This window comes from Coffea arabica, chromosome 7e (genome assembly GCF_036785885.1).
Source record: "Coffea arabica cultivar ET-39 chromosome 7e, Coffea Arabica ET-39 HiFi, whole genome shotgun sequence".
Taxonomy (NCBI): Eukaryota; Viridiplantae; Streptophyta; class Magnoliopsida; order Gentianales; family Rubiaceae; genus Coffea; species Coffea arabica.
The window spans coordinates 4,304,599-4,329,301 of record NC_092323.1 but is presented as its reverse complement, the minus strand read 5'-3'; the positions used below and the strand labels follow the sequence as shown (position 1 = coordinate 4,329,301).

Sequence of the window (24,703 nt, the reverse complement as noted above, 5' to 3'; positions counted from 1 at the left end):
ATCTAAAACCATCATTACAACTCCCTTATTACCTTAAAAATATTAATATTTTAAAAGTAGAGAATAAATTCTACCTCCACAATAAAATTATAACAACAAATCCTCGTGCAATTATTGATATTTTACAAAAAAAATTTATTGACAACAAGCAAAATATGACAAATTCCATATCTTTGGTTCTTCTTCTTATTTCAATAATTAATTTCATTATTTATTTATATGTTACAACGAGTCTCTTCATTTCCTTCTAATTTGACACATAATCTGCTCCATCTGTCAATATTCCAATTTCAATTTGCTAATATCCATAAAATTGAAGGTAATAAAAAAAGGGTATAATAGTATATTAACTAGAAAAGAAAGAAGCAAAAATAGACGAGATAGAAAAATAGAAATTTTTTTTGGATTTTGTAAATCTATTGCTTTAAATTGAGAATTGTCTACCAAGTGAAGGGCATTTTAGGTACTTTTTGATGCCAAGGGAGGTAAGTGTAATTTCTTAAACTTAAGAGGGCCGAGTGAAATTATTTGAAATCTCGAAGGAGGTTTCTGAAATTATCCCAAAAAAAAAAGGGAAACGGAAAAGAAAAGACGTACGATTAAAGTAGTACAAAATTTTAGCCGCAGACTCAACAGCAGCAGATACACCGGTCTCCCCCAAAATGACAGAAACACCCTTGCATGACTTTTGTGCTTTAGCTTTCCATAATTAGGCTAAGAGAGTCTTATTGGGTAATTTAGCACGGCAGATGCTCCAGCCGCCGCCCGCCAATGAGGGTTGCAGCGTTGCCCAAAATCTAACTGTCAAACAAACGCACAAACGGCATTCATCTTTTCACACGAAATTTGTAGCATTTAAATGACTGGTCAGCAGCAGAGGAACCATCTTTCATTTCTTTTCTTTTTCCTGTTTGATTCATTAAACGAAGAATCCTAATTCGAAGAGATCTTAGACTTAATCAATTTTTTTTGTGCCCCCCAAAAAAAAGCCAAAAAGAAATAGTATTCATTCCGAGTTTGGCCTCTAGGATTTGGTATTGCCTGGTTGACGGATTTCCAGATGGACGCTGCTGAGGCTCATCGAGGTTCGTTAGGTCAAGCGGAGATTAATTGGGACAAGTAAGGTTTACTTGATCCGCCTGTTCATTCTTATTTCCGACTAATTATGGTGCTACGAATTAACTGTGTTCTTTTGTTCATTAATTTCATTTCCCCTTTATTGTTTCTTTGTGATTGCATTTAAGTTTGCCAATCACGACTTACGATTTGGAGCATTAATGTCTTAAAGTGTATTAAATTTGTGTCTCAATTTGTTGTTAAAGCTGAATTATGTTTTGATTACACAAATGCGAGACGATTGTAGATGGATTTTTTTCCTTATTATGATGGTTTAATGTGGGGTATTTATTACTTCTTATTGCCTGGTTTTATTGTAGAAGCTGAAACTGACTATACCTACCCATAAAAATATGAGACTATTTCTAGGGCATGGCCAGGTTATTGGCTTTCTGTAGGCAATTATACGAAGGGACAATGGTGAGTAGGTTGTATAATTAGTTGAATGAATCTGTTAACAGTTGACATTTGTTTTGAGTAATATTATCACTTATTTCCTTTGCCGTGCATTACCTTGATAGACGCTGTTAAAGAAATACTAGAATCAGTGGTGTTATGTTTCTTTGAATCTTTCTTGTAGGCTTGACAAAAGCAAATTCTATGTTGTTGGAGCTGGAATATTTACGGGTCTTACGGTTGGACTATATCCTATATCAGTTGTGAAGACTAGGCTGCAGGTTGCTACAAAAGAAGCTGTAGAGAAGGATGCATTTTCTGTCATAAAAGGAATATTAAGAACAGATGGGATTCCTGGATTGTACAGAGGTTTTGGTACGGTCATCACTGGAGCAATTCCTGCTAGGATTATATTCCTCACTGCATTAGAGACAACGAAGGTGGCTGCTTACAAAATGGTTGAACCATTCAAATTCTCAGAGCCTACACAGGCTGCTATTGCGAATGGAATTGCTGGAATGTCTGCATCTCTCTGTTCACAAGCTGTATTTGTCCCAATTGATGTGGTATGCGGTTGCCATCTCTCTATCTTCAAATATTCTAAGGGAGTAAGATTTTGGGGCTGGGAGGAAATTTACCATATTATAATTTGGTTTGATATCTCATAGTCTTGCTAACAAAATCATTTTTTCGGTGATTGCTTTTTGAGTATACAATTACCATTCAAAATCTAATTTTTCCATGTCTTTTGTTTTCCTCCTGGAGTATTCGTACTTTCCATGTTTGGTTTATTCTATTGTCAAGTAGAACTTACATGCTCAACCAATTTCAACAAACGTATTCTCCAATAAATTTTCTCTCCAGCATAAATGTTCCAAGCTGTGTGGTCAATTTGGGAGTTTAAGTGCTTGAAACTGATTTTGAAAAGGTTAGCCAAAAGCTGATGGTGCAAGGATATTCAGGCCATGCAAGCTATAATGGTGGCCTGGATGTTGTGCGTCAAGTTCTCAAAACAGATGGGATTCGTGGATTGTACAGAGGATTTGGTCTATCTATTATGACTTATTCCCCATCTAGTGCTGTTTGGTGGGCAAGCTATGGTTCAAGCCAACGGTTTATCTGGAGGTGAGATTTGCTATTTCAGTTTTCTTGCTAATAGATGCGGGACAGGATTATAAATGGACTCTCATGTTGAAAGGAAAATTAACTATTGAATATTTGTAATATTTTACGTTTCTGCTTCTGCCAGTCCAACTGCATGCGTGTTAACAACTATATAATTTGCAATTGCATCAGTGACTTACTAACTATATCTTGTGATTCTGGACATGGTTGTGATGCTGTACATTAGAAGTAAACATTTGCATCCTATCCATAAAGTGCACGCTTAAATGCTGCCTAAATTAAATACTCCCTCTGTCCCAAATTTTTTGTCACATTTTGGGAAGTGTACTTTTTTTTTCAGCAGTGTGAGTTGGTGAAAAGTTTGGGTTCGTTTGACATGATTACCCTTAGTAAAGCAAGTTGGCAAGAGTGGTGGGGCTGGAACATACTAATTCAGATTCTTACTCAAATGGCTAAATAGTAGATTGTGGGGCCAAAGAATAGTTTTAGTTGACCAAAACCCATGACATAGCTCGAGTGTGTTGCACACTCTTGTGCATTTATTAGTTTGTATGACATATTTACCTTTCCATGCGTTTGACTGGCTTTTTGCTGATGACAAAATGGTGGGCCGCCCAAGTAAGTAAATGAAGGGGTAGACTTGTAAAGTGCATAAAACACTTTTTGCCAAATTTAGAAATTGACACAAATTTTGGGACAGACCAAATAGAAAAACATGACAATGGGATGGAGGGAATACTAATTGAACTTTTCTATATCTTGATTGGCATGGCATCATTCTGATGTTTCTGGCAGGCTTCTAGGTCAAGGCAGCGAGCATGTGGGACAAGCTCCTAGTCAGGGGACTATAGTGATGGTCCAAGCTGCTGGAGGGATCTTTGCTGGTGCTACTGCATCATGCATCACAACGCCATTGGACACTATCAAGACTCGATTACAGGCATGCATATGTTCTAGTAATTGTAAATTCTGATCTAGATTACAAGAACACAATTTACCATTCATTGCCCACATAGATGGCTGCGTCAGCATGCTTAGACTATCTTGTTTTATCTGGTGGCGGTAATCTTGTTTTTACATTGTCCTTCACCTAGTTCTTTTCATGTTATAGTCATGACTTTTCCAAGTATCTTGCTGCAAACAACTCAAATCTTTGAAGTGAGTGACTTGGCCCTAGACTTTGGAACTAGTTTCTGCAAATTTTGTTCACAGCTTCCCAAAAGAAGTGATATTAATAGCAACAGGAGTAGAACGGGTGCCCTTAGATGGTGAAGACTGTAGCTTGAAGTCCCAAACTTCTTTCTTTTGAAGTTAGAATGATTTAACTGTCTTTAAAGTAATACATGTTGGATTTTGAATTAGATGTTCTATGTTCTGCTATGAGGCTCTTGATGTTGATGATTTTATGCAACTAGTCTTTCATGTTCTACAGGTTATGGGGCATGAGAAGAGACCCACAACCAGGCAAGTAGTCAAAACATTGATCTCAGAAGATGGATGGACAGGATTTTATAGAGGACTCGGTCCAAGGTTTTTCAGCATGTCAGCATGGGGAACTTCAATGATACTAGCCTACGAATATTTGAGTATGACTCTTTGAGTTTTCCAGTCATATTATGTCATCAAAATCCCGCTTTTTTAGCATCATTTTCCATCTTGTTTTAGAAATTATGTGCTTATTGATTTTTCATGAAACCATAAAAAGTAAAAATGAAAGAGATGAAGATTGATTCTAAGGCCACAACACAATGTTTTCTTGTTAGCTTTAGTTTGTGTTGCGAGAAACTACTATAATTTAGTGCCTTAAACTGTACGGTCTTTGCCTTTTTACACAACTGCCTTGGTTCTTAGTCTGCTTGAATAATGTCCTCTAATGATCTTGGCACAGGATTTCCTTGTCATGCGTTTATGCTGTCATTCCCTACTATATTGTTGCATTCTTGCTATTTTTCATGTTGATTGCAGTTTAAGGAGTAATATATTTGTCGGGCCACTTTTGTATAGAGTATTTAGTTCACACGTTCCTTCTTATTAATATTTTCTTATCAGACACAGCAATCAGATTTAGAGTCATTTTTCTCGTGGTCAATCTGTTGATTAGTCATTGTGTTTTCTTTGACAGAGAGGTTGTGTGCAAAAGAAGAATGACTTTATCAAGCAGGATTCGATAACAGTTGCGTTTTTCCTAGTAGATTATAGATCTTTGTTAAATTTGATGAGATTTAGATACAAAATTGGAGGAATGCTTACTCTGGGAAGGGACAATGCAAGGGAAGGTGGAAGCGTGTATTACCTGCAACAGACCTGGCAACCTTAAAACTGAAAGTGCACGGTTGCCAATTTTTTCAAATAACTTTGACGATGTGATCATATAATTATTTTGATGAATTTGTATACTCCTGTACTGGATGTACTTATAAAAATCACTAGCTTAAATGAAAGAATTTTGTTTCATGATATCTTGGGTCGGGGTTGATTGTCAGTTGTCAGTTGCTTCTAAGCTGTCAACCTAAATACTATCCCCTGAGCAATCAATCGCCAGAGAGAAGTCCAGTCGTTAAGCAAGCAGTTTTGGTTCGCTCAAGCACCTGATTATTGGGTATCGGTGTTGCCCATTTACCGTTTGGGTCTGCGGTAGTACCACTGGGGATGCAAAGACACTAGACAAGGTTTATCGTGCGCTTCTCTGAACAACTTTCAGTGTAACAGCAGTGACACTTCAAAGCCATTCTTAAGATGCAGACAAAGATCCCCAGTTTATGACGTAAAGAAGATTTGAATTTCTCGAATGTAATGCTAAATCTGGAGCTATTAGTTACAGACGCATCAATGCATAGGCGTCATGGAAGCATAGAGGACGCGCATTATCCGTATTAGCTTTCGAACAACCTGAAATTATTAGTATTGTTTTGTATCGCTCAAAAAAGTTTCTTTTTCTTTTTTGGGAAATCATGAGCTTCAGCTTCAAGGCGAATACTAGTCTTCTTTTCCTCATTTTGTTCCTCTTCCTTAAGGGAGACGTGGCGGGAAATTCGGTTTCTTCCTCCATAAAGAATGCAGATGCATCGTGCAATGGTACCTTGAGTTGGGTGGTACGGAAATGGGGAAATGGGGTGAGAGGGTAATAGAGAGGTTTGGAGTTTGAGATTTTTCACTTTTATATATATATATAAAGAGACAAGAAAAATATGCATTTTTATAAAGGTTTAAGACTTGAATTGCAAATTAAAAGGTCCAATTCACACTTGCCATCCAACAGTCTCTTAGGCTGTTGGTCACCGAGACGTCTTTAAATTTTGATGAAGGTGGGAGATTAATGGTTCGATCATGTCTATTGGTGGAGGTATTTGTGCCTTCCCCCTCCCCCGCCCTCCTCTTAGATTATGTTAGAATAGATTTGTATAAATCCTCCTATTAGTCACTATTTGTGGCTTCCCTTTCCCCTTAGATTAAGTTAGAATAAGTTATAAAAACTGTCATCATTGCTAGTACAAAAAAATAAAAAAATAAAAATAAAAAAATCGCACTTGCCATCAAATGTTGGAAGGGGTATTCTTGTCTTAAAGATGGATAGATTGCAATAAAGTAAAGTTAGGGGGCAAAGTGAAATCAGGTTGTTATGACAGGGGGTTTATTGTAGTTAAACAAAATTACTGAATCACAACCGCTCAATAGGTTTTTGACCGGGGAACCAAGAAACTTTGGTCGGCGGCGAGAGAGGTGAGACAAAACATGAGCAGCAGGAAAGGTCCCCCAAAGCACCCAAATCAATTTGCCTGGAAGCCCAAGGCTGGTGTTAAAATCAACGAAACCGTAATCTTCACCGCCTTCTTTACAAGTTTTCCCCTCTTTATTTTCGTTTGGGAAAAGAAAAAAAGTAATAGTATTGCTATGATTAATGATGGCAGGAATTAGGAGGGAAGTTCCGGCCATATTCAGAGGTAACCGGAGTATGCCAGAGATGTAAAGAACAGATTGAATGGAAGCGCAAGTACGGCAAATACAAACCCCTCATTGAGCCCGCTAAATGGTACTTACTTACCTGGTCTCTTTTCTCTTTTCTTTAAATTTATGTAGTACTAAAAGATTGGTATTGAATTATTGATGCGCAACTCAATTTTGGCTACGGGATTCATTTACTTATAGTCTTATTCTTTGGGATTCAGTCAGAAATGTTCCAAGCGGGCTGTTCGACAAGCTTACCATAATCTCTGTACTGGTTAGTTAAACCTTTCTGTTTGGTTCAAAATTCTTTGTTCGCATTTCTACTGATTCGTTTAAATGTTTGTCGTAGTGCGTTGAGTAATATTTGATTCTTAATTGCTTGGCTGAAATGCTTTGTAATATTACCAGCTTGTGCTAAGGAGAACAAAGTATGCGCAAAGTGCTCATGTCGGGTTGGGCATATAGTTGGGAGGTAAAAAGATACATGTTAGATGTTACACCCAAAGGATTGTGTATAAGCTTATGTGACTATGTGTTTGAGGAAAGCAATTACAGGCTTTTTCAGGAACTTATGATTTTCTGTACATTGCAGAGACCTTTCAGAAAAGGAGACTGAGCAGAAGACACTAGAGGAGGTTTGTTTACTGAGCAGAGAATTTTTCCCTCCGTAATGCTGGAGGTTTGGACTTGGGATTTTTGTTCCTTTAGAAGCTAATTATCTTTTTATTTGGTGATAGGCGATCAAGAATGCTAGGGAGAGAGAGAGGAGTACTCTCCTACGGACGGTAAGATAATGCACAAAATCTGGATTCCATGCAGTCCGACTTGTCATTGAATTAGTTGATTCAGATTGTCCATTAATTTGCAAGTCTGCTGCATAATGCTAATTGTTTTTAGTTTCAGGACATTGATGTAACTGCTGTGCTAATTTGTTGTGGTTATTGTGATTCAATGCGAAACAGATGAATAAAGGGAAACCCCATAGTTCAGTAAAAATGCCAACTAACAATGATAGCAAAGCTGGTGAACTCTTCAATGCTTCATCACTTGAGGAATATTCGGAGTTTAGCCGGGATGAGGATCATGATAATGATGATGATGAGGATGGGGGTTTAATCTTCAGTTGAGGTTTACCATGGATTTTGAGGGCAACTTAAAGTTACGCAGCACCTTTTGATATTGAGTAATGACTTGTGATTACTTCTACCCAAAATAAAAAAAGACTTCTGGATTATTTCCTTGGCATTGGCAGCTTTGGTGATTTAGATGAGCCTTCGCATTTTCCATGTCTTGTGCTTATATGATTGAATATTTTCCTCTTTTCTTAAGTGAGAGTTTGTCTATTCCGTCATGTGATGTTGGAAAACTGTTTAAAGACGTGAAATTATAGTGTTGTTTGCATTCCAATCTGATCTTGCATATATGGATTGGGTTAGACCTCCTCCAGGATGTCCTGTTTGATTGGTACTATGTGCTTCGGTCCCATGGGCCCCTTCGGTAGCAGATTTTTTTTTTTTTTTTTTTTGCAGAAAAGAATACATGGAGTTACACAAACAAGAATTTGACAAACTTGGCTACAGAAAGCTGTTCTTTTCTGCCATACTGGAAATTCAGTGTGGCAGAGTACTGAAGGACAGCTAAGTGTAGTGATTTGTGGCTGATCTTTACTCTGTGAAAGTGCGTGACAAGTTCAAATGCTGTTTCCAATTTGTCTTCCAGATAAACCGATCAATAAAGCCACTAAATTTGAAAATTGAATACCCCTGTGTTCCCTGTAAATTACTTTTTCCTGCAATGAATTGCCTATAATTACTAGAACAGCACTAGTGATGATGCACAAGGTCACAAGACTGAGCAGGAGCATTCTTAACATGAAATGTAAAAGCACAAGGACAAGGGAATGACTTGTTCTAATAGTTGTTATTTCTTGTGCTTGTAGTCAGCAAGCGATTAGTAGCATAACATTACATTTTAATAGCACTAGTGGTGTTAGTAGTTAAGATGTTCACTGATCCCTTGTATCTTGTGGCTCACCTGTATCTCCACGACTTTGAGAAGAAGATAGTACTCCTGATTGATACGGAATTTAAAAGAAGCAGTTGTTCATGAACTGTTGCTCATGTACTGTGCCATACAACCTCTAATGTGAGATCAATATTGATGAAATGATCTTGATGATGGCAACCAATTTCCATGGTTGCGTAAAAAAATCTTGGAGAAAACAGATGTGCCGACAGCCAAGTACTACTACTATTTAAGCTTGCTTACAGACAAATTCGGTAAATTTGGAATCAAGTAAATCATCTGCCGACATCAATCATGCAGAATGTAGAATCATAAGAAAAGGGTTCGCTAGCGGACACTATAAGCTTTCTTAATTCTCCTAAACAAAATATACTAATAAGGAAAGGATTCTTAGCCAGTTTAAGTGTAACAGCATAGGGACAAAACAACAAATAAGAATGCCTGCATAGTTGCCGTATTATTTGTCCGCAATCAAGTGGCTCAATGGTATTACTCACTGTGGTAGTCAGCGACCTTCCTGGACCCCTTTTACAGGTCTAATCCTATATCACCACGAGATCGAAGCTTCACAAGAGAATGAAGAAAACACTAGTGTACAGACACTGCTGAAATGGGATTAAAGAGATACAGCAGTTTTATTGTCCTCGTTTTGTTGCTCAGCCTCGGAGAAGACTTGGGAGGAGCTTCAGCTTCTTTTTATATGCTTAACAATGCACGGGTGTCGTGCAATGGCGCTTTTGCAGACTGCTTCTTCGGCAGCCGGGGAAATGAGGAGGATTGGGAGTCTCTCAGGCACTATTCTGCAGGTGGCAGGTTGCTACTCCAACAAGGACAGGCAATTTCCTACGGCGCTCTTCAGCGGCCGGCAGTTTGCAATGCAGCTCAGTATGCTAATTGGTTCGTGCCAGTTAATATGAATAATAGACCATGTACAGCCTACAATCGCTGCAAGCGTGCGGGATAGCTCGAAGACGTACGTTTGAACAAATCAAGCCGAGAAGGCTATTTCATTGGGAGTATTTCCAGTCTTTAGGTGAATTGTAATTCTGAATACCGTCCCGGTTTTGTGCACTGAAAGTATGGACTCCGCAAGTTTGCATCTCCCAGATCACTACGTGTAATGCAAATAATTCAACTAGCACAAGGCTGCGTTTCGATTGGGGGATCTAACGAAGAATTTAAAAAATTCTCTCAAAATTCTCTAGTTCTTTACGTTATTTAGGAGGTATTTGGATTTATAAATTATCAATTATTCTAGTATTTAAAATATATTTTAATAGTTGGTGTATTATAAACTCAAATGTCTATTAAGCAATCCAAATAATTAAAGCGATTTGAATTCAAATCTTTCATCAAATTCCTCGATCCAATAGAATAGAATCTCTCCGCACAATCTTCAGTATAAATAGGAAGGAGAAAACTCTTGCAGTTTTTCTATTCTTGGCCTTTTTATTTTAAACTATCTTCTACCAAGTTCTAACCAGGCATGTTAGCCAGTTAAACTTGGTGCTTCAAAATAAGCTGCCCAAAGGTTTGTAACCATCCCATCTATCGTATAATTTCCGTACAACAAGCTTAATTAGCATTAAATAGCACACATAATTACAGAATGAAGTGAACAATATTGGTAAACATCATACAAAACTGAACTGCATTATCATGTCAGCTACTTTGCACTTAAACACCCTCGTCATTGTCTGACGCTTCTTGCAGCTTAAGCGCAGCCTCAAGACTTGCCACTATGTCATTCATTGATGGTCGTTCAGAACCCTTATCAAGCAGACATTTAATGGCTGTTTCTGCAAATATCCTACAGCATTCAGGTGCAATTTTACCAGCTAGGCATGGGTCAATGTTGCCAGAGAGGTTGTTTCTTATGCCTGATTTTATCCACTGAGCCAGACTTACCTGATCCTCATCCAACCAATGAGTTGATTCTTTAGTGGCACAGAGTACCTCAAACAGTAGCAAGCCAAATGAGAATACGTAAGATTTTTCTGTTAATCTGTCATCCAGTATATAGTCTGAGTCCAGAGAACCCCAGTCACCTCTAACAATTGTATGCGCACCACTGACTCCTCTTCTTCGGGATAACCCAATGTCTGAAACCTTGGCCACCCAGTTCTCGTCTAACAAAATGTTGGTTGACTTCAAGTTGCAGTGGAGATTCGTTAGTTTAACAGTGGACTGGAGATGGGACAATCCTCGTGCTACGCCAATGCAGATTTGAAGTCTCCGCTTCCATGGGAGTGGATCCTTGTTAGGGTCACATAAATGATCATGGAGGCTTCCATTGGCCATGTACTCATACACAAGCATCAGTTCAGCTTCATCATTGCAATAACCGATCAGAGTTACGACATGAGCATGTTTTAGTGAAGGGACCATTTCCATCTTTGATTGCAATTCACGTGCCATCGAAAGTCTTGATTCTCTACTGCTTGATCGTCTGACCGCCACAATTCTTGGGATATCATCCACAAGGCCCTTGTACACACTGTCCAAGCCTCCAAAGCCAACGATGAAACTGTTCTGGAAATTATTGGTGGCTTTTCGTATCTCTTGGATGTGGAATTGGCGGAGCCCTTCATGTAGTGCTGAAGCTTTCGTTTTTGATGGACTTCTTGGCACAAGCCCAAATGGATCCCACCACCATCTTGATGATGTTGCATTGTTGGAACTGTTATCCTTCTTTGAATTCTTGAGAACATAAGTTTCTTTTGTTCCAGGAGCAGCACCTGAAAGCTCTTTGGAGACATTCTGCTCCATTCCTCCATTGGAGGGGTTAACAGATAATTCATCAAATGAGAAAACACCATCACTTTGTTCACTGGAACTTCTTGCAACGTTGTTGATATCATCGTCTTCTTCTGCCTGTTCTGTGGAACCTGGGCTCTGTTGCAGCACCAATGCTAACTCAAGGGGTATGACAACATCAGCCATAGCAGGCCGTTCATGTGGATGCGTATCCACGCACCTCCCTGCTATTCCAACAAACACCTTTAAGCAAGCTGGGGAGATTTGTCCTATCAGATTACGGTCGATGAGGTTATCGACTTTTCCCTTTCTCATGCAGTATCGTGCCCACGCAGCTAAGCTGTGTTTCTCCTCTTCAAGTCGTAAGTCCACAGCTGGCCTTCCAGACAGCACTTCAAACAGCACCACTCCAAAAGCATACACGTCAGATTTTCGTGTCAATTTGCGAGTCAAGAAATACTCTGGATCTAAATACCCAAATGTCCCTTTGACATTGGTACTGATATGTGTAATTGACTCGTTAGGTGCTCCCATCTTTGACAGGCCGAAGTCTGAAATCTTAGCCACCCAATTCTCGTCCAGCAGAATGTTCGAGCTCTTCACATCCCGGTGGATTACCCTCTGTCGAGAGGTGTGAAGAAAGTACAAACCACGTGCCGCACCGATACAGATCTTAAGCCGCTGTTCCCAAGAGAGAGGAGGAGCACAACCACCATGCCTACCAATCTTGTAAAGATGATCAGCAACTGTTCCTTTTGGCATATACTCGTATACCAGTATCATCTCTTGACCTTCATTGCAGTAACCAATCAGAGGGACAAGATGCTCATGGCGGAGCCTGGATAGCATCTTTATCTCTGTCCAAAACTCGTTTTCGCCTTGCCTAGACTCTGATTTCAATCGCTTAATTGCAACGGTTGTAGCTCCTCCATCAATGCTTCCTTTATACACTCTACCATATCCACCACTGCCAATGAGGAATTCATGACTGAAATCGTTGGTTGCTGATCGGATCTCATGAATTGAAAATAGGCGGCAAAATTTTTCTGAGGATGACGAACGCAAGTTCCTGGCACTAGTTTCTGAAAGACGCCTGATATAATACACACTGACATTCAACAAAGTGATTATAACAGTCAGCGCCGTTGCAACTGCATTCTTACGGCCAAAAGACTGTGTCTTTTTGTCCCCTTGTTTCTGAGATCTGGAACTCCGTACAAATTCGATGGTCCTCATGCTTGCTAGATTGTTATCAGGGTTGCTCAACTTGAATATTTCCATCCCATTGAGGATCCCATCTGTTTCTTTACCGCTTAACACCAATTTTGGCTGGAAGGTGATGTTTAGATAACGCTTACCTTCCATCCTATCTCCCTCCATCAGCACAACATAGTCCCTGTACACTGCAACTCCATGTTCAGCACCCCATTTGATGACATCAGCACTATCTTCAGCGACTTGATTATTTATGATAATCCTGAACTCCCTCTCACCGCACTGCGTTATCCCCAACTCAAGCTCTGAGAAATGGAGCCTAATCAAGTATCTAAATCCCAAATCCACTGGTATTTTCCACATAAGATTGCGTCTTCTCAAATTCATATGTGGAACCATGGACCTGGCAGTTTGATAGACTTTCTTTGGTGCTATATACGATGGTGCCTGCGTATACTTGATTGGAATGACCCTTTTAATTACAAGGCTTCCGTTTTGTGGCAAGTGATTGAGGTCTTCATCCCATGACCGGAACATGCCTCCATCTTCAACAGATGCAATGGAGTTTCCGCCAATGTTTAACCGCTGAATCATCTCAAGTGCGGTGCTGTTGTCGATGTAGAATCTGTATTTCTGGCCAACGACAAAGGGTCCCAGGCCATCATCGGGGGTGAAATAAAGACCAGCAGGCATGCAGACAATCTCAATACCGTTGACAAATGCATATCGGTCATCTGAAGAACCTTCGTTTCCTTGATCTGGGGAGAACGTTATGCTCAATACTTCATTTTCCTCTATATTGACACAGAATTCTCTAGTAAAATGCCCAGCCCCCGAAGCACCAGCAGTAAGGGAACCATTGAAGTTGCTGAGAAGGGTGTAAGGACCGGCTTTGACGGAAAAAAGAGCTCTAGACTTCTTGAAATTCTTGTATGAAACAGGGTTGAAGTGCAGACGGATGATTTTCTGGCCAGGCTTGACGGGGAATGTGTAGGTGAAGTGGTGATGAGATATGCGTGCGGTCAGGTAGGGGACAGCATCCACGGAGGCAGCTGGATGGTGGATGACTCTTGACTTGGTTGATTTGCCACTCAATTGCAGCAACGTGGAAGATTTGGAACCGGTATCTCCAACCCAAACGCGGCCATTGGATGCAGTTAAGACGCCAGAAGAACCGCTGGAAATGGCTATGTTATCAAGAACTGGGATATGACTGGCAGAGATGGTTGTGAAATAGAAGTGCAGAAGGAAAAGGAAAAGAAATGATAGTTTGGGTACAAGCATATTTCAGGTATTGATTGTAGAAATGGTACTGGCAAAGAAAGGATTTTTTCCTTATTCAAGTTGCTTGCAGTACTATAAAATCATTAGAATGTTACCGGAGCCTAAATGAAGCTGCCGCGAAAGAAATCAGTCAACTCGTGCATGCAAGTCTTCGTTATCCAAGAATTGGAAGTTTTCCTTTTCTTTTTCTTTTTTTTTTGAAGAAAAAATAATTTTGATGTGTTACACTCACACCATCCATCCATTCTTGGTTTTGAAATGTCTTGTAATATTCTCAGAAATTCAGAGGAATTGTGCACGAACTATGCTTATAAACGAAACGAAGGCGGCTGCTTGATTCTTGCTGGACCAAACAAAATTTAAGGTTGTGGGGTAGCTGCATTTGAGTTGGTCTCGGCACACTGGGACTTTGATCGATTGCTGCTAGCGACTGATTCTCCTAGCGAAGAAATGAAATGCCTTCTGGACTGGAGACAATAATTTATTTCCTTTATTTTTGTTATGAGAAAGTTCCAAGTAAATTAATTGAGGAGGAAAGAAAGGCTTACTAATAATAAGCTAGCTAGTATTAATAATAATACAAGAAGCTTCCAAAAGTAAAAGTAAACGCGAAACTAAGCTGGCACTGCAAATGCTTTTCTGAATAGAATAGATGGAGACAACATTTTTCTTCTTCCGTCGTTTGATTTGGAGAAATTTCTAAGATTGTTTGGTTGCGTGTCGCTATTACGTACTAAAAACCTTTTCTAATACATTCCCCTTTATTCTTTGCAAATTATTTATTTATATCTTTTTTTTTTTTTTTTGGAGAGTAGCAAATTCACAGTCCAATATTTTCCACTTTGCCATCACAGCACAGCTATAGTAGCCTATAATAAAGACTACTGATCTATGCAAACCACAACAACTTCGATTCTAGTCTAGATTTAATAATATCATATGTGAATTTGCGTTTTTGTTTAGTTACTGTTGTGTAATGGGTTTTGTTTATCTACTCGCACAGGACGATTTTTAACTAAAACCAAAGAAAAATGAAAAAGAAAATGAGCTTTTTTCTTTGGGCTGGTCAGAAGGGAGGCCCAAAAGCCTGCATGAAATTTTTTATTGTTCAGGTAGATTGATTCCAGTGCAAATTAAGATATTGGATCTCCCGTGCAGAGGCAAAACCAAACAAGACTTTAATGGGCTTTGGAGACCGCTGTGCTGTGAGTATGACCACTCTACGCCGTTCTAAAACCAGGCTATTAAGGTCAAAAGCCTAGCTGTCCATTTTCGGTTGGAATGTACAAAGGTTTATGGGTCTGATCCGGAGAGTGATAGTCGTGGGCCTTGAGAGTGGCAGTGGACAGCAAGGGAAGAGCGCCATGCGGCCCACGCGGGGCTTCTTTTTGGCATTCGTAGTCCAGGAATTGAGCAATATGCTGAAATTCGTACGACCAGAAAACTGGATGCCGACCAAGAATTTAGTCACATTTTTAAGAGTGAAACAAACTGTTGACAGAATAAACAACTCCGTTAAAAATTCACAATCTTATTAGAAAAGGAGCTGTTAATTAGTCTATCAAAATTAAAGAAAAAGAAAGAAAGAAGAAATTGCTTTAGCCTCTATCAAAAAAAAAGGTACTATATTACTATAAGTTATCGAAAGGAAACTGGAATAGACAGAAAGACAACTCATCCAATGTTTTCCACTGCATGCCACCTTTTTGTAGTTCTAACACTGGATGTGAAAGATTTCCGTGATCACCGTCCATACAAGAACATAAATATATTTTTTTCGTTGCTTAAGCCTTGAACTCCGGGCCTATTGGACCAACAAAGACTTTTACGATAGAAGACATAAATTAGTGCACTAGGCTAGTACTTAAAAGCAGTTGGAATCCTCTATATCACTACTTGGTGTCAAATTCAGTGCCAATCTCACTTATCACGTGATGATAAAAGAATTTTAAATAAATAACACATAATAAATTAAATAAACAGAACACTTGGTATAAATATAGAAGTGACACTGAAAAAGTGACACTGAGGATCCCGTGTGACTTAACAGAGCCTTTGGTCACTCCTCAGAATCCAAAATAAATAAATAAATAAATAAATAACGAAGTCCATTCAATTAATTAGTAGTACATGATAATGACGAAAGAGATTTCGTCAGTGGTAAATTTTTCTTTCAAGAGCATAAAAGATTCGAGTCTATTGACAATAAATAAATGACAGGGGAAAAACAAGAAAATGTTGGTTAAAAGCAGAGAATTACGATCTGGTAATGTCACTTTCACTTTTGCCATCTTGCGGACGTGGAATTAGGTTCCTAAATTCAATCACGCCCCGAAAAGACGTTTGCACTAAAGAGAAGTGAATATTATATTGAGAGCTTCAGAAGGACGATGAGGTACAAGAGATGTACGTGAAAGGCACTTTTCGTGAGTTGTTTTCACATGACATGGGGGCAGCTGCAGATGGTGCCACGACGACTGGACCCCTACCCACCCACCCACCCACCCCAAAAATTGATTTCTTCTTGTCTTCTTTGCTTTGTCCTCGTCTTCGTTTCCTTTTATCTTTTTCTCATAGTTGAAACCTTCCCTGCATGATAACGGTCCGCTGGAACCCGTGGATTCTGTTGTTAGTACTACCGTATTATGTTTTGTTTGATAAGCTACGACTCATATAGGGGATAATGTACTAACATTTATTACTGCTCTAGTTAAGGCTTCAATTATTAGAGTAATAAAGCCCCCAATCATTAATCATGGGGTGAATGATTAAAAAAGGTGACATCTTTTTCTAGTAGAGCTGCATTATCTTGATAGCATTTGGTATGGACCGCTTCTTTTTTTTCTTTTTAGGACGTGAGGATTATTGCATTGATAGATATTATTGACGAGTAATTGCTTTTGTAAGTAATTCATGTTCTTGAAAGTATGTTTTGATTATGACAGTAAAATTAAAAACATACGAAAATTGTGTTAGTAATTACTAATAATTTATAAGAATTTCGACGAGTGATCAGTGATCTAAAAAATATAAACTTAAGCTACAGTGATGATCGGAGTGAAAACACTTGACTTTTTTTACTATAACTTAAACTGCAGTGATGAGCGGAGTAAAAACACCTAACTTTTTATTACTAAGGGACAGAGACTTGTGGGGGGACTGGGGAGAGGTGAGAACTAGACCATATTATCTAGGACTAAACACCAAGGCATTACTTGACGAAGGTCTTATTATTGCTATCTAAAGAAAGAAAAAAGGTCTTATTATTGCTTAAGAAACCAACCTCGCATCGACCCGTAACACTTTGCATGAAAGTTTGGTAATAAGCCCGCCTCAAGTAATGAAAGTTAAGTCAAAAAGGGGGCGAATGAGGCAAAAATCGCTTCTTCCTTGATTGGTGTTTGGTCCCGAAAGCACGTGAAAATCTCAACGTCTCAACTCCTGAGAGTGAGTGACAGATCAACCTCTCTATGAGTATTAGCGTTCTGGTGGCAGCATTTGATTACATTCTATAAAATGTGTGTTGGCATTATAACTGCCCTTCTGGTTTAGTGGTGGGATTATTATTCACTAAATTCTAGAATCAATAGGATACCTTGATGGGATTTTGACCCAGTAAGAATCCTTGCGTCAGCGTAGTAGCTTCCAAAGTCCGCCAAGTTTTCATTTTCTTTTTCTATTGGTTTTCTTGGAAGAATTTTAATTTAGGTCAGCTCCTAGTTATCTTCTGGGGAAGGAAGCCAAAAGAACATTCATTCTTTGGCTTTGAATTTCCTTTAATTGTATTTGATTATTCAACTAGCTTCTTCAGTTATTACTTTTCATGGGGAAGAAACAGCATTTGGATTGGACGTCGAAGTCTATCATGTCCACTGGTAGCGAAAGAGTCTCTCTTTTGAATAAACAGGCAAGCTTTTTCATCAAAATTTCTGCCTTTCCTTGTCTGTTTTACTTGTTCCGGGGATCCTAATCATCTGGTGTATTTTGTTTTGATTCATTGATCACGCATTGTACCCTTTTGCTATGTGAAATTTCGTGTTGCTTCTTGTTGTAGCAGTACCGTGATTTTGTCGACTTACTCGATGGCTTGCATTATCTTACTTTTGGGGCATTTGGCAAGGCATGTTGCAGCAGCCAATTTTGGTTGGTGCTTTTTTTCTGCACCGGCAGCTACACATGGTGCGTGAAACATGGTGGAGGCCAGTACGGTCTAACCTGCTTCAAGGGCTAAGTCTGATTGGATTTGTCAAACCTAATACACAGCGGTCTTTAGGGAGACAGTACTTATATGAAGAACTTCATGACTTGAGAATTTTGGCTTTAAACTTTTATTAGCTTTTATACTGGTGTTTTGTTGTGTTTATTCTTCTAGAAATCCTGGGAACAGATATTTCGCCTGAACTGGAAACTTTGCATTCTGATTTCACGATACCAGAGCTTAACAATGACTAGCCTTGTTCATCGACTGATTTGTGCTGAGCAGAGAGTAGATCCTTCACGCTAGGAAATGGCTAATCTTTTCATTTTGTATTGCATCAGCATTGGCCTGGACACAAATGGAAACTAAAGTGGCTTTGATCTGGACACTTGACTGGAAATGATTATCATTTCACAGTTTGCTTACTTTACAAAATGCACCTCGTCCCTCCTGAATTAGAAGAATGGGTCGTTGTCCTCCTTGTAATATATACCTATCAAATTTGCCTTCTTCTTCTTCTTCCTTTTTTTTTTTGGTGAAGGGTATTATTAATGTTGTATCTGTTGAATGCTATATGAGAAATCATGTTGCATGGTAGATTATCAAGTGCTTCAGATACATAACTGCGGTTTATTTGTTCATCTTAAATTTGACAGGCTTAACTTACCTTTCTACCTGTAGGCTAGACTGAAGGAAAATGAGGATGGTTCACCTGATGCTCCCAAGACAGACCTGGAGCATGGTGCATTAGAGGTAGTTACATTTCTGTTCCTTGATTCTGCATCTCTTTGTGCACTATGTAGTAGGTTTGTACTAATAATGTTCAAATTCTGTGGCAAAATTCAGGCTGCAAATGTTGGATTTGGTAGAGTCTTTTCTCTGGTGAGTCTTGCATTAGCTGTGATGACTAGAATGGAGTCTCATTGGTGCTTTTACTAACACTTCATGATCTCTTTGAAATGTGTAGGCAAAGCCAGATGCTGGAAAATTAATTGTTGCTACTATAGCATTGCTGATAGCATCCACATCAAGCATTCTCATAGTATGGTATTTTGCGTACTGATTCATAATCCTTCAGCAAAACTCTGCCCTTAATATATGCTCATCTTGATTATTCCATTTCCAGTTTTGATGATAACCCTGCTAATCAGTGTTCTAAGAATGGTTGCTAAAGGATTGAGATATCATCCATTCCATGCCCTGTTCAGCAAAGTTCAAGTTTCCTTTTTCCTGTTCTACCACCCCATACTGTATAGTTTCCTCCTGGCTGGATTTCTTTTCCTTTTATTAGTACAGATCATAAACTTGTTCTGATTAGCTATCTTCCAATATTAAGCCAGATAAAAGTCTCTCCATACATAACAGTTTCCTGCTCTCTTGACAAAAACCCTTGCCAATTTTCAAACTTTGTAGGATTGCTCTTTAACCATATTTGTATTGTGTTGCAGCCAAAGTATGGTGGCATGATTATAGATATTGTATCAAGGGATACGAGGACTCCTGAACAGCAAGCTGAAGCACTAGATGCCATCAAGAACACAATTATAGTTATCATCTCAATAGTTGTCATCGGGTATGGGTATTTCTGTTGTCCTCAGAACCAAATTGATATTCACAAGTATTTCTAGAGTAATGTAAATGCAATTCCCTAGTCATGTGTGAAGATTGGAGAAGTGAGCTTTTAATAACGAACTTAATTTCAAGGCTTAACATGAGTACATGCATACCTGATAGCATTCTGGTATAATTTCAGCAGTATGAACTGATAATCTATATGCTTAACTCAAATAATTTGTGAATTCAGTAGGATGCAGTAGATCTATTTTTTTTCTCTAGATATCAAGGGGGTCTGATCAAAGTTTGTCTTTAATATCAGGGAGGTGGGTGAGGGGAGGGGGTGGGGGGCTGTTGTGTTTTTTCCATGCGCTAGCTTTCATTTTTCATAAAAATACACAAGCTGAGGTTCACCTGCACTCATTCATCATCAACCTCTTTTTCACTGCTATCTTTTATTCCAAGCACTTCTCGGGTATCTCATCCTCTATTCTGTTCAGTTCGGTATCAACAGCAATTCGGTCTTGGTTATTTGCATCAGCCAGTGAAAGGGTGGTTGCTCGTCTAAGGAAGAATTTATTTAGCCACCTTATCCAACAAGTAAGGCTTCCCATTGTTCATTACCTTTGTGAAATACATGCATCTTATAGTACCAATCCACAACCTTCCTGATAAATTGGTTGCCAAAATTTGAGAACCATGAATCTTTTAGTAAAGAACGTTATAATTGCCTTTAACTCCCGTGATTGAGACAGTAAGATGGCAAATTACTGTGGTGGTACAGATTTGGAAGATTCTGACACTTATACCTCAAAATTGATGTTCCTTGTGTCCAACTTGGACATTGGTAAAGTGCTGATACAAAAAATTCCGCAGGAAATAGCTTTTTTCGATGTTTCGCGGACAGGCGAGCTTCTCAGCAGGCTATCTGAAGACACGCAAATCATAAAAAGTGCTGCAACTACCAATCTTTCAGAGGCACTACGAAATGTGACTACTGCAATCATTGGAATTGGATTCATGTTCACATCTTCTTGGAAGTTAACATGTTAGTGATTAATGGTCTTTCATCTGTGCTGCAGTATCCAATCTGTATGCAGTTGCTTACTAAGATTTTCTGTCATGTTCTATAGTGCTGGCTTTGGTTGTCGTGCCTGTTATTTCAGTTGGTGTTCGTAAATTTGGCCGCTATCTTCGGGAACTTTCACATGCTACTCAAGCAGCAGCAGCTGTCGCTGCCTCAATTGCCGAGGTTTGTGTTTATTGTGTTTGACTGAGATATTGTGTAAAACTTACCAACAGACAATAAATTAGTTTGACTAGTTAGTTAACCTTTAGGAATCATTTGGGGCCATTCGTACAGTGAGATCTTTTGCCCAAGAACAGTATGCAATAGCAGGTTACTCTGAGAAGGTTGATGAGACATTGAAACTTGGACTCCGACAAGCAGTCAGTCTCTTTTCTCCACTCTATACTCACAAAAGATTCCATAGCCCAGATACTTTTCTCCTCTGTTGTTAGCTTTAGATGCACAAATGGAGTACCTTTGATGTCTGATCCTCAAACTAATTATCCATCACAGAAAGTGGTTGGACTATTCTTCGGAGGACTCAATGCTGCATCAACATTATCTGTCATAGTAGTGGTGATATATGGAGCTTACTTGACAATAACTGGCTCCATGACCACTGGATCTCTAACGTCCTTCATTCTCTATAGCCTCACAGGTAAATCTCTTGTTCTTTTTTTGATACCATTCCACTTTAATAGCCAAAAGAAATTATCCAAGGTTATGAAATCGTTTATTTTCCCTTTGTGATAGAAATATTTAAAAGATTTACTCAGAAGTTATCTTTACGTTAAGTGTTTTACATAGACATCTGGCAACTGGAGGATGATAACTTCTATTAGTTCATGAATGCACCCAAAAAAAAAGTCCCTCCTTAACAGTCAGATCTTGTTTCAACTATTGAGGACCAAACTAGAATTCCATACTGAAAGGTTTCCTTTATTTATTTATTTATTTTTGGCAAAGATCAAGCTAGATCTACACCTTAATAAATATCACTATCCAAATGATAAGGTTAACTAGGAAAGATTGTCAATGGGAAAGATACTGGATAAGGTAGTAAAGGTGAAAATTATAAAACTCCAAACCTGGAATATTTATGCAGGTTGTACTTGGAGCTGATGCCATTTCATATCTACATGATCCTAGTAAAGGCTGGATAAAACTCCAAGCATGGATAATTTAGTAAAGGCTATTATGGAAGGAGGACACCTTGTTGGATGATTTATTATCTTAAATGATGTAACCTGCTCCAAAAGTTCTCCATAGCCTTGCAGCAGAATATTGCATTTTTCAAATGGTTTCAACAGTTAATGTTGCATGGTAAAGCTTCAAGTTTTCACATTATCATTGCCTTTATTGACTGAAAACTCCTTGTGCAGTTGGGTCCTCAATATCATCATTATCAGGATTATATACAACAGCTATGAAAGCAGCAGGTGCAAGTAGGAGAGTTTTTCAAATTTTAGATCGTGTCTCTACCATGCCTAAAGCAGGAGATAAATGTCCCATGGGGTTAGCTTCTTGTCTGTTGGACATACATGAAAACTTGCTTAAATAACAATCTAGATTTAAAGTGTTTCCATTAACATGTGATTTTCCATATCAAGACCCTAAAGCAGTATTTTGATGAATGGAACATGAAGATGAGGAACCACAGTGGGGGACCGTGACCCATTTCAAACTTTTACAATTCTTTCCTTTCCCTGTTTGTTGGAAAAGTAATTTTAAGTGTTTCTAGGGGTTTCCCTCGTAAAGATTGTTGAATTTTCCCCATAAACATGCCCTTTTCCCCTTTCAGAAACCACCCTAAACTAGAAGAAAGAATCCCGTTGTAGCTGCATAGGATCTCTGGCTTTGGTGCTAATTTGATATTTGGTCTTGTGATCAGCAATCCAGATGGAGATGTGGCATTGGAGGATGTCTGGTTTGCTTACCCTTCTCGTCCGAGTCATATGGTGCTCAAGGTATGACATTCCTTGATGAACTAAAATTTCTCACATTTAGATGAAGCAGTGAGATATTGAATGTCTGTTTCTTATATTTACACTTTATATTCATCCTGAGATGATGCTTTGTTTGAGTTCTTCATGAAGATTAGATCGAAAGCTTTTTTTGAGTAGTCTTTTCATTGATAGTATATATCAAGATCAAAATGACAAAAATTTTATATACACTTTTCCTGGAGAGATGATGAAACATTCATGTTTTCATGTCTGGATTACAGTTGAGCATGTTCTGTAACAAATGCAGGGAATAACCTTAAAACTGAAACCCGGTTCAAAAGTAGCCCTGGTTGGTCCAAGTGGCGGAGGAAAGGTATTTTCCTAGTTCTTTTATCTTTTTGCTGTGAAGGCACCTTTTTCTGCATCTGAGGAGCTATTTGATATATTATCTCATCAAGCAAGCCCATATTTTGATTGCAGACAACTATAGCTAACTTGATTGAGAGATTTTATGACCCAATAAAGGGAAAGATTTTGCTTAATGGGGTTTCCTTGGTTGAAATATCACACGAGTATTTACACAGGAAGGTATTCTAGTCCTGCTATCCCTGAAGTTAGATTCAGAAACACTTTAAGGTTGTTTTTTGAGCAATTTACAACACAATAACATTGTGTCTCCCAATACACTGAAGTTTTGTGCTTCTTGTCTGCATGTCTACTTAAAGATCAGTATAGTGAGCCAGGAACCTGTTCTTTTTAATTGTTCCATAGAAGAGAACATTGCATATGGTTTTGATGGCAAAGCAAGCAGCACAGACATAGAAAATGCTGCTGTAAGTACCTCCGTGTTTCTATTTCATGCTTTTGTTTTATGTTGTGATTTCTTTGCCTGGGCATTTGATTCACTGACTAATACTAATGGGATTAAATTCTACAGAAAATGGCTAATGCACATGATTTTGTTGCATCGTTTCCTGATAAATATCAAACTGTTGTTGGAGAACGTGGATTGAGGTTATCAGGAGGCCAGAAGCAAAGAATTGCGATAGCAAGAGCTCTCTTGATGAACCCAAGAGTTTTGCTATTGGATGAAGCAACAAGTGCTCTAGATGCTGAGAGCGAGTACCTTGTACAGGTGAGATTAATTATCCTGTCGTAATTCCTTTTTGTATGAAAACTCTATGATTAATATTCTCCTAAAATTTGTGTTCCAAATTGGGCAATGCTATTTTATTGTCATTCGTGAGTTGATGTTAAAGTCTTAATAAAATTTTCAGTACCTTCTCCATTTATAATCAGTGTTTTGTGTTCAGTGGCTAGTAGTTCTGCATTATTTTTCTCATACCATAAGTAAATGTTACTGTGAGGATCATTTTGCATCTTTTTCATGTCTCCAAACCAGTTCCAGCATATTCCGCTGACTTGTAATTTATGTACAGGATGCCATGGATTCTCTAATGAGAGGCAGGACTGTTCTCGTCATAGCACACAGGCTTTCTACTGTCAAAAGCGCTGACACAGTTGCAGTCATATCTGATGGCCAGATAGCTGAAAGTGGCACCCATGAAGAGCTGCTGAACAGGGATGGAATTTACACTGCACTAGTGAGGAGGCAATTACAGGCACCCAAAAGCGACACTGATCTTGTAACTTTGGAATGAAGTGCACTGGAGCAGTTCACCAAAAAGTGAACTGAGCTAAGATCATCTGTGGTTCCTTTGGAATTTCCGACAGTGCAATAGTAGGATCCTTCAACAACAAACTTCTGGAAGCAAAAGTGGACAGAAGTTGCATATCTTATGTTCCCAGCAACCAGTTCATATTACCGTTTGTAACCAGGAAAAGGTTGCATATTTAGTGTATTATGAAAGAAACAATTACTTGCACTGATTGCCCCGTGTAACCTTTCGGAACAAAATGAGATTTTGTTGGTGTGAGTGAACCAATTTCCAGTTTCGATGAAGAAATGATGTATGAAAAACTGGTCATGCGTATCTACCAACTACAAAAGAAAACACAAGGACTTTCATAATAACAAGAGTTGGATGCAAAATGGTGCGAATGTCTGCCAAC

At 38.7% G+C, this 24,703-nt stretch overlaps 4 protein-coding genes across 7 annotated transcripts; 3 read left to right on the top strand and 1 right to left on the bottom strand.

Moving 5' to 3' along the window:
- Positions 1-734: 734 nt before the first annotated feature.
- Positions 735-5,094, top strand: LOC113702433 (uncharacterized). Its single transcript, XM_027223646.2, has 6 exons — positions 735-1,119; positions 1,697-2,078; positions 2,441-2,637; positions 3,433-3,577; positions 4,070-4,223; positions 4,760-5,094. The coding sequence occupies exons 1-6, from the start codon at positions 1,061-1,063 to the stop codon at positions 4,783-4,785; spliced, it is 963 nt and encodes a 320-aa protein (XP_027079447.1). The 5' UTR covers positions 735-1,060; the 3' UTR covers positions 4,786-5,094.
- A 1,192-nt stretch (positions 5,095-6,286) lies between these two features.
- On the top strand, positions 6,287-7,989 carry LOC113701126 (uncharacterized). 3 transcript variants are annotated; one of them, XM_027221635.2, is made up of 7 exons: positions 6,287-6,450; positions 6,546-6,667; positions 6,804-6,856; positions 6,991-7,054; positions 7,175-7,217; positions 7,320-7,367; positions 7,486-7,601. In XM_027221635.2, exons 1-7 carry the CDS (start codon positions 6,370-6,372, stop codon positions 7,546-7,548), a joined length of 474 nt encoding a protein of 157 aa, XP_027077436.1. In that variant the 5' UTR covers positions 6,287-6,369; the 3' UTR covers positions 7,549-7,601. The 3 variants fall into 3 exon arrangements, with proteins under 3 accessions (XP_027077436.1, XP_071914680.1, XP_027077435.1); XM_072058579.1 differs by having other exon boundaries at positions 7,480-7,601; XM_027221634.2 differs by having other exon boundaries at positions 6,290-6,450; positions 7,545-7,989.
- Positions 7,990-10,166: 2,177 nt separating this feature from the next.
- Positions 10,167-14,004, bottom strand: LOC113701163 (receptor-like protein kinase FERONIA). The gene has a single exon (XM_027221691.2). It carries the CDS (start codon positions 13,861-13,863, stop codon positions 10,285-10,287), a length of 3,579 nt encoding a protein of 1,192 aa, XP_027077492.1. The 5' UTR covers positions 13,864-14,004; the 3' UTR covers positions 10,167-10,284.
- Positions 14,005-17,364: 3,360 nt separating this feature from the next.
- Positions 17,365-24,597, top strand: LOC113702147 (ABC transporter B family member 27). Of its 2 annotated transcripts, XM_027223174.2 has the most exons (18): positions 17,630-17,770; positions 17,921-18,042; positions 18,743-18,814; positions 18,908-18,943; positions 19,029-19,103; positions 19,510-19,634; positions 20,116-20,215; positions 20,492-20,663; positions 20,749-20,867; positions 20,954-21,064; positions 21,198-21,342; positions 22,067-22,199; positions 22,576-22,651; positions 22,938-23,003; positions 23,111-23,218; positions 23,356-23,463; positions 23,568-23,765; positions 24,070-24,516. In XM_027223174.2, exons 2-18 carry the CDS (start codon positions 17,986-17,988, stop codon positions 24,289-24,291), a joined length of 1,923 nt encoding a protein of 640 aa, XP_027078975.1. In that variant the 5' UTR covers positions 17,630-17,770; positions 17,921-17,985; the 3' UTR covers positions 24,292-24,516. The 2 variants fall into 2 exon arrangements, with proteins under 2 accessions (XP_027078974.1, XP_027078975.1); XM_027223173.2 differs by lacking the exon at positions 17,921-18,042 and having other exon boundaries at positions 17,365-17,770; positions 24,070-24,597.
- Positions 24,598-24,703: the final 106 nt, after the last annotated feature.